General features: G+C 44.0%; 1 protein-coding gene across 1 annotated transcript in view; it reads right to left on the bottom strand.

Moving 5' to 3' along the window:
* The window catches only part of LOC111654665 (zinc finger matrin-type protein 4), a 51283-nt gene that overhangs the window by 22330 nt on the left and 17068 nt on the right, over positions 1-11885 (bottom strand). Inside the window, exons 3-4 of the mRNA XM_087173840.1 lie at positions 9925-10017; positions 3585-3762 (exon numbers count right to left, since the gene is read on the bottom strand). Of these exons, the coding sequence (XP_087029966.1) occupies positions 3585-3762; positions 9925-10017 (271 nt within the window). The remainder of the gene's footprint in view (positions 1-3584; positions 3763-9924; positions 10018-11885) is intronic.

Here is an 11885-nt window from a genome sequence, read left to right as displayed (position 1 = left end):
GGGGGGGCAGGAGTGAGGATGATGGATTGCAGAAGGAGAAATGGAGGATAAAAGGAAGAGCGAAAGGGAGCACATTAACATGAATTCAAATGCAAATGACGCTCTAATGTGAAAATGACATGAAATCAGATTTACATGATAATGCCATGAATTCATATTTGCACAGATGCGCATACGCTCCCTCTCTTTCACAGACGGACAGACATGGAATTTCAAATACATGCTTTCACACACACTCACACATGCACATCTGAAAGCTCTAGGTTTAGATTGTACTGATTGAGACGACGAGTGAAGAGCAATAGATTACTGGAGACCACTTCAGAATCAGAATCATCTGAAAAATGTTATTGATCCCCACAGGGAAAGTGTTTTGTTACAACTGCACAACACGCAGTTTGAAAAGAGGAAGGAAGCATGTAAAAAAAGTAAAAACTTCTACAAAATAGTAACAATAAAAACACAGTAAGTGAATAGAGAAACATATATAAAGAGGGGGGGGCAACAACCAAGATGGCATGTGGGAATGTAGTATGGACAGCCTCCCGGCTAACGGTTCCATGTCTGGGCGGTAGAAGTGTTTCCTCCTGTCTCTCTACACTACACTCACAGAAGTTCCTCCGAGTCCTCACTTGGCCCGCTAGCTCGTCCTTCTTATTGTCCAGCGATCTCATATTGCCCATGACGATAGAAGGGAGATGAGCTCTTCTCCATCAGTCTGTTGTCTGGGCACAGCTCTCTTCCTTCATCGCTTTGCCCTCCTCTGCATCCTGTGTGTGTCCTCCTCTTGATTTCTAAGGGGGTGTCCCTTGTTCTGGTCTCCATGCCGGCTGGAACGTAGATGAGGGTCGGGAATCGGCCATCAGCACTCCAGGGATCCGTCTGCAAGTGCTCGAAACCGGCTCTGTACTGATAGCTACTGTACTTCTGAATGCTTTATCCTGCTTTATTTATTTTTTACCTACATCCTCTTCTCTCATCTCTTTCCTCCCCTTTCATCTCTCCTCTCCTCTCCTCTCCTCTCTCCTGGAAAAAAAAAAAAAAGAAATGGCAGACTTCCAGGTGACCTGCTACTCGTGACATGACGCCGGTTACCATGGTGATTGCCCATTAATAGCCAACAGGCACTGACATGTCCACGGGATGCGGCTGTGGCTCATGTAGCGAAGACTGCGTACGTGCGCGTGGTTGCATGTGCATGTGGGTGTTTGGGTGGCGTATTGAATGTATAATCTACGGTTGAGAAAATGTGTGAAGTCTTACGTGTGTGTGTGTGTGTGTGCTTACGCATGAATGAAGCTCCAGAATAGGCTGCTTGTGTGCGTAAGGTACAGTATGCGTACCAAAGAAATCATCTCTCCTCAAACTGTTTATTTGACCACAGGGAGGGGGTGTGAGGTCCGCAGCCAAACTGTGTGAGAAAGCTTATAATGCCAGATGGCACGTCCAAATGTGCCGATTCGCATCTACAATGTGTCAATGACTCTAGAGTTATACCAACTATGACTACACAGCCACGATATTGCACGTTTAAACATTTTATATCACGAACAAAAGCCCACTCACACAAGCTTTTGAGCCTAAATGAGTCATATCACTTCTTTCCGCCATCAGCTCACCAATAACAAATCAAAAGCATGCAGGGTCTGTTGACTAGTGACCCTGAGTGTGAGGCGTGTGACTAAATGTGTATTTTTTTTTTGTGTGTGTGCCTATGTTGACTTGACTCCAGCCCTGCGAGCTGATTGGTTGCTCATACCTTGATGTGTCTTCAGGCTCTGTTCACATAGTTACTGTATCTATGGCTGTGTCTTCGCTCATCTTGCCAACCACACCCACTCATATTCCCCTTTGCTTGTGTTTCCCTTTCCTTCCCTTCGCCACGCTGTCATCTCACTTACAAAGCTCAACCCCATAAGTCTTTTACTGTCATTTCATTTCTAAGCTATTAATCTGAAAGACAAAGCCATCCTTAAAACACTTGTGTGTGTGTGTGTGTCTGTGCACAAGTGAAGCTCCTGTGCTCTGACAGTTCTTTGCAGAGCACGTGCAGAGCAGCAACAGGGACTGATCCTCGGATGTATTTTTCCTCTCCACCCCATGTTTTCCCACCCTTCCTTTCCTCCTGACTGTGATCTCTGCACATTGGAGCAGAAGTAAGTGTTTTTCATGGAGTGGGGCACAGGAAGGGAGTGTGTGCGTGACAGGGTGTGTGTGTGTGTGCACAGGAGGCGGAGGCGGTGGTTTGGAATGTGTGGGGATGTGATGTGCAGAAGGGGAGGGAACACAGGTAGAGTCTCAGCTCTCCACCTCTCAAGGGCTTCTCCACCGCACATGGCCCTTGCTTTCTCTCTCCTCACTGTGCGGTTTGTGCATGTGTATATGTTTGAGTGTGTTTCTGTATGTATGTTTGTGTCCATGTGTCCTGAGATGCCAGTCAGTATGTGCGTCCTGCTTATGTATATTTCTGATGATTGTGATGATTGTGTGTGTGTGTGTGTGTGTGTGTGTGTGTGTGTGTGTGTGTGTGTGTGTGTGTGTGTGTGTGTGTTTCTGTGCCCATGTGCGCACAAACCTGTCAGCTTGGCTGTGCGTCTTCTGTGGAGCACTCATCTCAGAGTGATCATGAAGGCTACTTTTGACTTTAATCTCTCCTGAAATCTCCTCTTCTTCTTCTCCCAGGTCACTCTTCCTCTCTTCTTGTTCTCTTGTTTCTTTTCCTCCAGGTCCCACTGTCACAAAACCGCAGAAACTCCACGGCAACGGCTGTACAGAAGTGACACTTTTCCAAAGTAGGCCAGAGTTTAGGAAAAGTCACTCAGGGGCTTGATTATAACACTCCATTTTATAGTGATTGTGTGTTTATGGCTCTGTGAATTTTCACTTTGAATCCAATTTGAATCACATTATGTAAATCTCCCGGGGAGACGACTCACCAGCACTGACACTTAAAAAAAAAAAAAAAAAAATGGTAATCTTAAACAATCATGAGCATGAACAAAAATCAATTTGGGGATGTCTTGATTTGTTCAAGAGATTTTTTTTAATCACAAGACCTAAATTAAAGGCTGGCTGTGCGCTTCACCTTCAAAGTTTCACTTCTTGCGCCTCAGGCATGTTAGCATTTCCTCACACTTTATTTTTCCTCTGATACCCAGGCTAGACGTTTTGACTGAAGCGTGACTAAAGCTTTCCAAATCCACTTCAGATAAAAATATATGCTTTGAACTAAAAATAGTTCTCAGTATAGTGATACATGTTGCAAAAAAAAAACTGGATTACATGTGTGTGTGAGCAGTGGTCAGAGTGTGTTTTACAACTGAGTTAATTGCTTTGGTCTCTGTTTGCAAACATGAAGAGTGGAATCCAGTGGAAGTATTGATCATCTAGGGCTGAAAGGGTTGATCACCAAAGCACCAGTTTTCAGTCAGAAGATTGACAGATTGGATTAGTCAAACTTTCTTGAAGACAAAGAACTAGTTTCATTCTCTCTTTTCTTTGCAGTTCTTTGTTTGGATGTGTTAGTTTGATCTTGTTGCTAGAATCAAACCCAGATAGCAAGACCAGGTAGAAGGTGGGGATACCTGTGTTTGTAGGGCTGGTCATGGCTGTGGGTAGGTTGGGTGGCTCCCCCAGCACCAGGCGGACTCTCTTGGCGTGGGTTTTGCCTTGGTAGTGGGACTGGGCCACGATGGCGGAGGTGAAGAACATGTTACACAAGGTACAGCACTTGTTCCTGTCCACCTCTGTTTCTGCACAGTCCTAGAGGAAGAGAGGAGGAGGAGGAGGAGATGGTAAAAGAGATTGGTGGAGGTGAAGAAGGGAATAATGTGAAAAGAGACAAGGTGTGAGGTGAAGGTGAGAAAAGGACAGAAATGGGGCAGGAGGAGATGAGAAATGGAAAGATGGACACTTCGCATTGACCTCGCTGGGCTTACTCGTGCTCTCTCACATGCACAAACACACACACACACACACACACACACACACACACACACACACACACACACACACACACACACACACAAGCAAAGAGGGAGCTGATCAAATATTCATCTGTCTCTCTGGGCTGTGACTGTGGTTGAGCCCTTTCACCACTGCTGGTTCATTACTAATGATGAGGAGGAGTTGCTCCCCATGGGAGACGGGGAACACAAACAAAAGGACCAACAGCCTGATTGACACAAATGTATAAACACACACACACCCACACACACACACACAGATGCTGTGTATAGAAACAGAGACACTACTGTCCAAAGGCTTGTGTCTTTTTAGTTTAGTTTTTTTCCGTGGTTTAGGCTGAGCTCCTTGGTTCCAATTAAAGGAAAGCTAAATGCTACGTTACACAATGATATATTGTTCTGTGCTTTCAACTTTGCGGCACTCATTATCTGTTTCAACATGACATTGCCTCCCCCTCTACACAAAGCAAGATTTACAAAGACATACTCTCTGACTTTTTGTGAGAAAGATCTTGACCGGCCTGCACAGAGCCATCCAACACCAGTCCACGACCTCACTGATGCTGTTGTGGCTGAATGGGAGCAAGTCTCTGTATCCAGGCTCCAATGTTTTGTGTACAGCCTTGCTGGAGGAGTGTGAGCTGTTATGACTGTCCATGGTTTTGGAATGAGATCTCTAAACAATCACATATGTATGTAATGTTCAGCAGCCCACACATTTTAATATATTCGTTAAAATAGAGACAGCGTAAAAGAAAAGCCAGTGGATCAAATATGTTTCATTTCAATATCTCATGTTTTCAGTGTAACCTTTTACATTCTACACTTTCACAACTTTTCTTCTTCTCACAGCTCACATTGAACCTCCACCTTCTCACTGTCTGTTCACCCAGGCTTTCATTCTCTCCTTCTCTGCCTCCTGAACTCGCTTTCTATTTGCTTGCACGTCTCTCCTATCTCTCCCTTTCTTTCTCTTTTCACACCAGCGCTCTCTCTAGTCCAGGTGTCAAATCGAGTTGGAGGAGAGAAACCTCAGTCTTGGCGAGAGAGAGGACAATAATAGAAAAGTGTCTGCGACACCATATCTGAGTGTGTGGGTGTGTGCTGTGTGTGTCCATGGATGCATGTGTGTGAATGTGCATGTGTGTTTCTTATGTCAGCAATGGTTAGCATCATGGACGGTGGATGTGAGAGTTAAGGACACCTTTACCTTCGAGGCTTAACTTTGTCTCTCAGCTGTCCCAGCTCTCTCTTCCTCTTTTCTTCCTCTCTCTCTTTTTCTCACTCACTCGCTTCTGTTGCTTTTTGCCCTCCCCTCACTCTCAGCTTCTTTCTCTCTCTCCCTCCCTCCCTCCCTCCCTCACCCTCTGGGCACCAGTCTCAGTGACACTGTGTGTTGTGGGATGAAATATTTATCTGTATTGGCAGGCCCTCGCCACCCCATCTCCTCCTCCCCCTCCCCTCCCCTGCCTCGCCTCCTCTCCTCCCCCGTGTCTGTCCCTGCTGTGATCATGTTAAATGCTTGCTCTGCACTGTCCCAGACTCCTCCACAAACCAGTTTCCTTCTCCTTCTCCGTTGCTGAAAATATATTTCATTGTGTTTTTATTAACGCATGACGCATTGACTCACGTTGCCAAAGGCAGACAAAGAAAGTTTGTGCTTATTTGTTCATATGAGAGTGTGAGTTTTTGTATGTAAAGTAAAAACAGCTTATCTATATTTATCCCATGATCTTTATTCATGATGGTATCACAGGAGACACAGTGCCCATGAGGACAAGTCTCTTCTCTCCTCTCTTCCTTTTCTCTGCTTCCTCCCTTTCACGGACAATGTGACGCTGCTGAGATCTTGTTCTTTCCAAATCTCGTACCAGGATGAGGAAAATCAGCCACAGCGAGCCAATGTCCCGCAACTGAGTGTTTTTTTTTTTTTTTGGGCTGAGGACAAAGAGGATGAGATGATTCTCTGTGGCAGCCTTCAGTGGTCTCATCTGTCAAAGCCCACTGAAAAGTAAAAGAAGCAGTCGACAGGGATGGGACTGGAACACAAAGAAGTATCTACTTGAAAGTAGAAGGCAAGGCAAATCGTGTTGCTCAATGACAGATGTTACACCAGGGATTTAGTGACAGCGCGGGGAAAGTTTTAAACAACCTCAAGCGCGTGTGGGTGACTGACATATGAGTAATTGTCAGCTCATTACAGCTGCCACTCTACTGAACCACTTTAAACAATAAACAGCATCTCTGACTCACTGTTTCCCTCCATCGCCCGTCTCCGCTGAAAGTTATGAACCTTTTTCTGTTTCTTCATTTTCTTGATTTCTAGAGTTCCACCGTCGCGCATTTCAGTCTTCCTCTCCGTATTTTGTCCCCGACTGTCTCTACCTGTCGCACCTCACGCATCTGTTGAGGCTGATTTGCATGCGACCTAATTGTTGTGTGCGTTTCTATTTGCGTGTACACATGCTGCATGTGTGCCTGTTTATCTGCTGCCTGACAGTGATGTCTGTATCACAGAATATTTTGTGTTTGGGTGGCTTCATCCTGCTCATGCACCTAACAATAGACTCCTAATTAGCTGTGTTTATCTTCCTCTCCTTCTGTTTTGCTTTCTCTCTGCTCCTCCTTTACTTCTCCCACTGCTCTGTGTCGAGGCGCTGTGGGAAACATGGCTAAATATACACATGGAGCAGCACAGGGAAACAGACACTCTCATTTGGAGTTTGAAAAAAAAGCGCTGAAAGTGTAAATTGAAAGGAGCGACAGTGCAAATATAGCATTAGAGGAAAATAAAAGGCGAGGAAATATAGCATTTTGTTATCTCTTGCCCTTTGCGCAGGTAGAGAACTGCACAAAGAGCGATGGGGGGGGGAGAGAGAGAGAGAGAGAGAAGGATGGAGAATACGGGAGGAAAACGAATCAAGCCCCCTCCCCTTTCATCTGGGAGCACCTTTACGACCTACTTTCTCTGTTTGTTCTGTGACAAACACTTTCACCTACACACAAATGCACAAACCTTAAGGCATAGCATTTTTACACTGGGTAGACGCTGGCATTTTATTCACTGTGCGAAAATCGCTTTCTGCTGTTCCCATTGGACTGCACCATGTCAATCAGTACGAGAACACAGGGGCGAAAACACTAAGATGTAGTGCAGAGAAATGACGTGCAAAACTTCCCCTGGGATGAAAAAAAAAAAAAAAGAAAGGGATGAAAGTAGAGAAGTTTATCCCAAATTGAACGGTGAGAATTTCATCTCTGGAGAACTGTTCATCTTACATGGGTTTTCTAGCATTGTCAGATAATCAATGTCACATCTCTGTGTGAAAGGTTATGAACAAAGTGCTAGCTGTAGTGCTCACAGTATGTTACATTACGGCAGATGAGGCGAGTGTGTGTGTGTTTGTGTGTGTGCGCGCGCGGTCTATTTGTGTGTGTGTGTTCAGTGTCCCATATGAGGTGAAAGCCAGGAGGGGCTGAGTCATGTCTTATTCACTTAGGGGGACAGATGGAGACGCAGGTGTGTAGATTTTCGTCAGTATGTGTGAGTGTGTTTGTAAACCCACGTCCCCTTCACATGCCTACTTCATGAGTGCAGTCTGGTGTGTGTCTCCCGCCTTTTTACATTTTATTGTACAACTTGAAACATGGTTCAACTAGTTTGGGTAAAAAGAAACAGGTGCCCATTTCAAGTCTTACATTACAAGATAATTCCCAGTTTGTCTGATATTTCAGGTTGCTATGGCTTTGTGGTGGCAAATTATAATTTTTGTTCCGTTTGGTGCTTGAAAAATGTTATTTACTAATTATTTTCTTTTGGAATCGACATGCTGCCAGTGTGCTCCACCAGAATTGCTTGTTTGTAAGTTGTGGGGGTTTTCACGAAGCTGTTCGATCATCGAACACTGAAAATGCTGTAATTTTCCGAAAACCAACAGTCTGACATTCCCGCCCGTTTCTCGCAACGATTACCCAAGTGTGCTGAGGTGAGAGAGTAACCACGATTTGAACTTCTCTCTCCAGTTCCTTTTCTTTCCACAACTATCTCTGTTTGTTGTGTGCAAACTAGTGCAACACTTAAAAATGCCTTCCAGGAGAGACTGTCTAAAAATGTGTGTCGTTATCCAACCATTCCAGCAATTATCTCGCCTCTGTGCTCTCCCTGACGGCCAGCTTTTCACTCCACCTGTGTGGCCATTACGCTTAGCTGTAAAGAATTTTGTTTTCCTGACCTGGTTGCACAAAAGGTTGTATCAACTGGTTATTTTGGAGTGTAATCCAACGCTTAATGTCTTACAGTTCAGGACTGATCTCATTTTTGTTGTGGGGGAGGGGGGAAAAACAGTAATGACAAGACAATTTTGAATGCTTCTCAAAATTTTGGCTCATATAAAAATAGTGTGAAGATAATGCCTTGAGGCGCAGTACATGTGACTGTCAACTGTGAAGGGACAATCCCATCCATGGACACTACAGTTTTCAGGTTAGTAAGTAGTAGCAACAAAAAACATTAATCTATCAACACGCTCAGTCTGAAGCAGTAACCCTGTACAGCTGTCTGCTCGTTATTGGTCCACAAACATCTGACCAAAACAGATAACTCCTACCCCACTTGGTTGTTCTGACTCTGTATATGTGAAACTGTTAATCCGGCTCTGTCTTTATGCTTTAGCCTCGCTGGATTTAATTGAAGGAAACTGAAATAACTTTAACTTCTTTCCTTTGAAGATGTTTGCTTGTAGCCCCAAACGTTATTTGTTAGAGTTTTAAACTTTGCATTGCTCATTTGTCAACTTCAACCTGAATTTACTAACATTAAGGACGCTTGCAAACATTTTAGTTCCTTAGTTTTTATTATGAATTTCCTGCCAGTGGAGGACAGAGGGTCATTGCCGCACTGAGGTAATTGGCCCTGCATTACGGCCCAAGGTCTTGGCTCTGGCACTGCACTGTTTTTGGAGACGCTCCACCTCTTCCCCTCCTCCTTTCTCTCTTTCTCTCTCTCTCTCTCTCTCTCTCTCTCTCTCTCTCTCTCTCTCTCTCTGGCACAGCTAGATTTGTCAGTTAATTTGATAAACTTTATTTTTCCACCAGCTGTGTCCTCATTTTGTGTATTGTATGTATTTTGTGTGTATGTGTGTAGTATGCCATGTGGGAGCAATAGGCTTGCCAGATAAATAGGGCACACAGTGTACTATAGTAAAGCTCCCTCTTCACAATAGTCTATTACGTTCACATTTCTTTTCACACACAAAAACAGATGCAAGCATACAAAGACCCACAAACCCAAAGTCAAAATTTAATCAACTGCAAAATAGTAGTTGTGCTTCATGTTGGACGCCTAACAATTCACTGTGGATGCAATTGCAACCTCAGCATTTGCTACAATTGCAGAACAGGGCCCTAGAAATACACAAACACAATGGCCCACCTACACCAAACACACACACGCACACACCGACACACAAACATTGGTGCTGCACTGACCTCCCTAGCCATGGCCTGCAATAGTCAGATACAGAGCTGCTTGGCGGCGTCTGCCACCAGTAAATCTTACCAGAAACACCACAGCTAAGGCATAACCTCTCTTGGGAGAATGATAGCACACAACTGCTGACAGCAGATCAAACAAATATTCCCATGAGCACTTGGCTGCAATGGGCAAGCCTGAGAGAGGAGAGGCCTAGTTAAAGATTAGACTGAGGCAAGTCAGCTCAACTCAGGTTTTTGCCATCTACATACATGACAACATGCTGCAAATTCACTTAAAATTTCATCATGCAAACAACTGTCCTTCCACAAACATCTACACTTTGATCGCACTGCAGAGTGGGTCATTTAGTTCATTAATGAATCTTACAAATGAGAATCAAGTTAGAAATATTCATTTGAGGGGAGAAAATGTACTTTGTGTGTTATGCAACACAGACACAGAAACACACACTCGGTGAGAGCATACTGGGTTATCTGGCCTCAGTCTCTTGGAAGGTGGTCCTCCATCTTCTGGGTGAAGCATGTAGAACAGGCGTACCTTGTTGGCATGTTTCTTACTCTGAGAGAGAGAGAGGGAGAGAGAGAGAGAGAGAGAGAGAGAGCGTAAGAGTCTCAGCCAGACACTGAACTTTATTTCATCAAGTGAGCCAAGTGGAGAAAAAAATCAATGACTGTCACTCCACCTTGACAACTCGCTCTGCTCTTTTATCTCTATTTCAGCTGATGATGCTAGTAGACATTTTGCCCCCGGCTAGGTGACTAATGGCCCGGGCCTGCCGCAGCTTTCTGGCAGCCCTGAGTAAGATGTTGGATGGGGAAAGTGGTGGGGGGTTGACGACTCTTAACTTCACCTTCGCACTCTGGCATGGTAAACTTCCAAAGGAAGTGAGGGAGTCATTTGGATGGATCGAATTACACCAAAATTGAAATGATGATATCCTGGTTTCTTATGGAGTCAATGATAATAATATTAGACTACTGAGTAGATATTAGTAAAAGCAGAAAATAGGGATAGGGATTAGTTTGTATGTAATTGTACTGTTGATGAGTTTTTGTACTGGTTACACATTTGTAAAGCTATAAACCTATAACCCATAACAGGCAGAAATAAACAGTAGTGTCTATGCCTAAGGACAGTAACAGTGAGCTGTTCTTGAAGCTGCCTACTGTCACTTGAATGCAGAGCAATGGAGATCACTGGACATACTGTGTGTTAAAGACTAGCGGGCGTGTATGTGTGTTTAGACAGCTCTGTGTGTTTGTATACAAGGTTGACGCAACAATCTTGCTCCATACAGATCATTTTATTGGCATGCTCTGACCTTCACTCCTTCCTACTATGTAACATCTATTATTATGTATAAATTCTACTGCTGCTGCAATTTCCCAGAAGCAAATGTTGACACTGTCACAGAGATTATATTTTTACTGCCATATATGACAGACTGCAGGGATACAAGTCAAGATTATGATGATAAAAAGCAACAAGGGAGAAAAAAAAAAGTGAAACTCTGGATTGATGAGAGATGGATGTGATTAAATAAGAATGAGACTATTTCTCAAATGTGTTAAGATGGCTTTATCCAGAACCAGAATTTCCTGTCAGGGAATCACTTTACTGTTAAAGCCGTAGGATTTGTGGAATTACATTGTTTAGATGAAGATGTACTTGCGAGTGTATATCATGGCTGAGCAGCACACAAAGAAAGCGAACAGGAGACTCTGACAAGACACTGTACTTGCTGCTCCAGTGCTTAGATTGGATCCTCTGCCCCAAGGACTAGAAAGCCCCCCCCTTCCCCCCCTCTACCTCACTTGCCTCCTCACTTGTCAGACTACTTTAATGCATTTTGTCAGTGCTTGTGTGTGTGTGTGTGTGTGTGTGTGTGTGTGTGTGTTTGTGTGTCTTAGTATATGCTTGTGTTTATAGGTGTATAAATGGTCATGTAGTTGATGGCTCTGGGATAGAGGCTAAAAGCAGGACTTTGTGTCACCATGGTTACCCTGCACTGACCCTCAGTGCTCACCCTTCTCTAATGGCCTGTGCGCATCTCTCTGTCACTTCTTCCTCTGTTTTTGTGAGTGTCAAATCAAATTGAAGGACACAGACAGGTTAGAGGACAGCTATATTAAAATCTCCACCACATCATCCTTGTGTGTTTATGTATGATCAAAATCACATCCTTAATGCCAAGCAACCTCACAGTGACTGACAGTGGTGTGTATTGACTCTCTATGGGGCATGGTTGCAAATTAAATGTGAGACAATCTGTGAAGATGCTAAAACGTTTGTCTTGCTCATAGTCCATCGATGAGTTATCCTCGTGTTATGTTATGGATAGTTGTTAGCTAGCTAGCTGTTGTTGCTAACTGTTGTTAACTAAACTGCGGAGGTGCATACATTATGCTTAAAGGAGACCTATAATG

Source organism: Seriola lalandi, unplaced genomic scaffold (assembly GCF_002814215.2).
Source record: "Seriola lalandi dorsalis isolate HSWRI2012SDOR001 ecotype SW California unplaced genomic scaffold, Sedor1 jcf7180002054285, whole genome shotgun sequence".
NCBI classification, from domain to species: Eukaryota; Metazoa; Chordata; class Actinopteri; order Carangiformes; family Carangidae; genus Seriola; species Seriola lalandi.
This window is presented reverse-complemented; position numbering and strand designations above follow the sequence as displayed.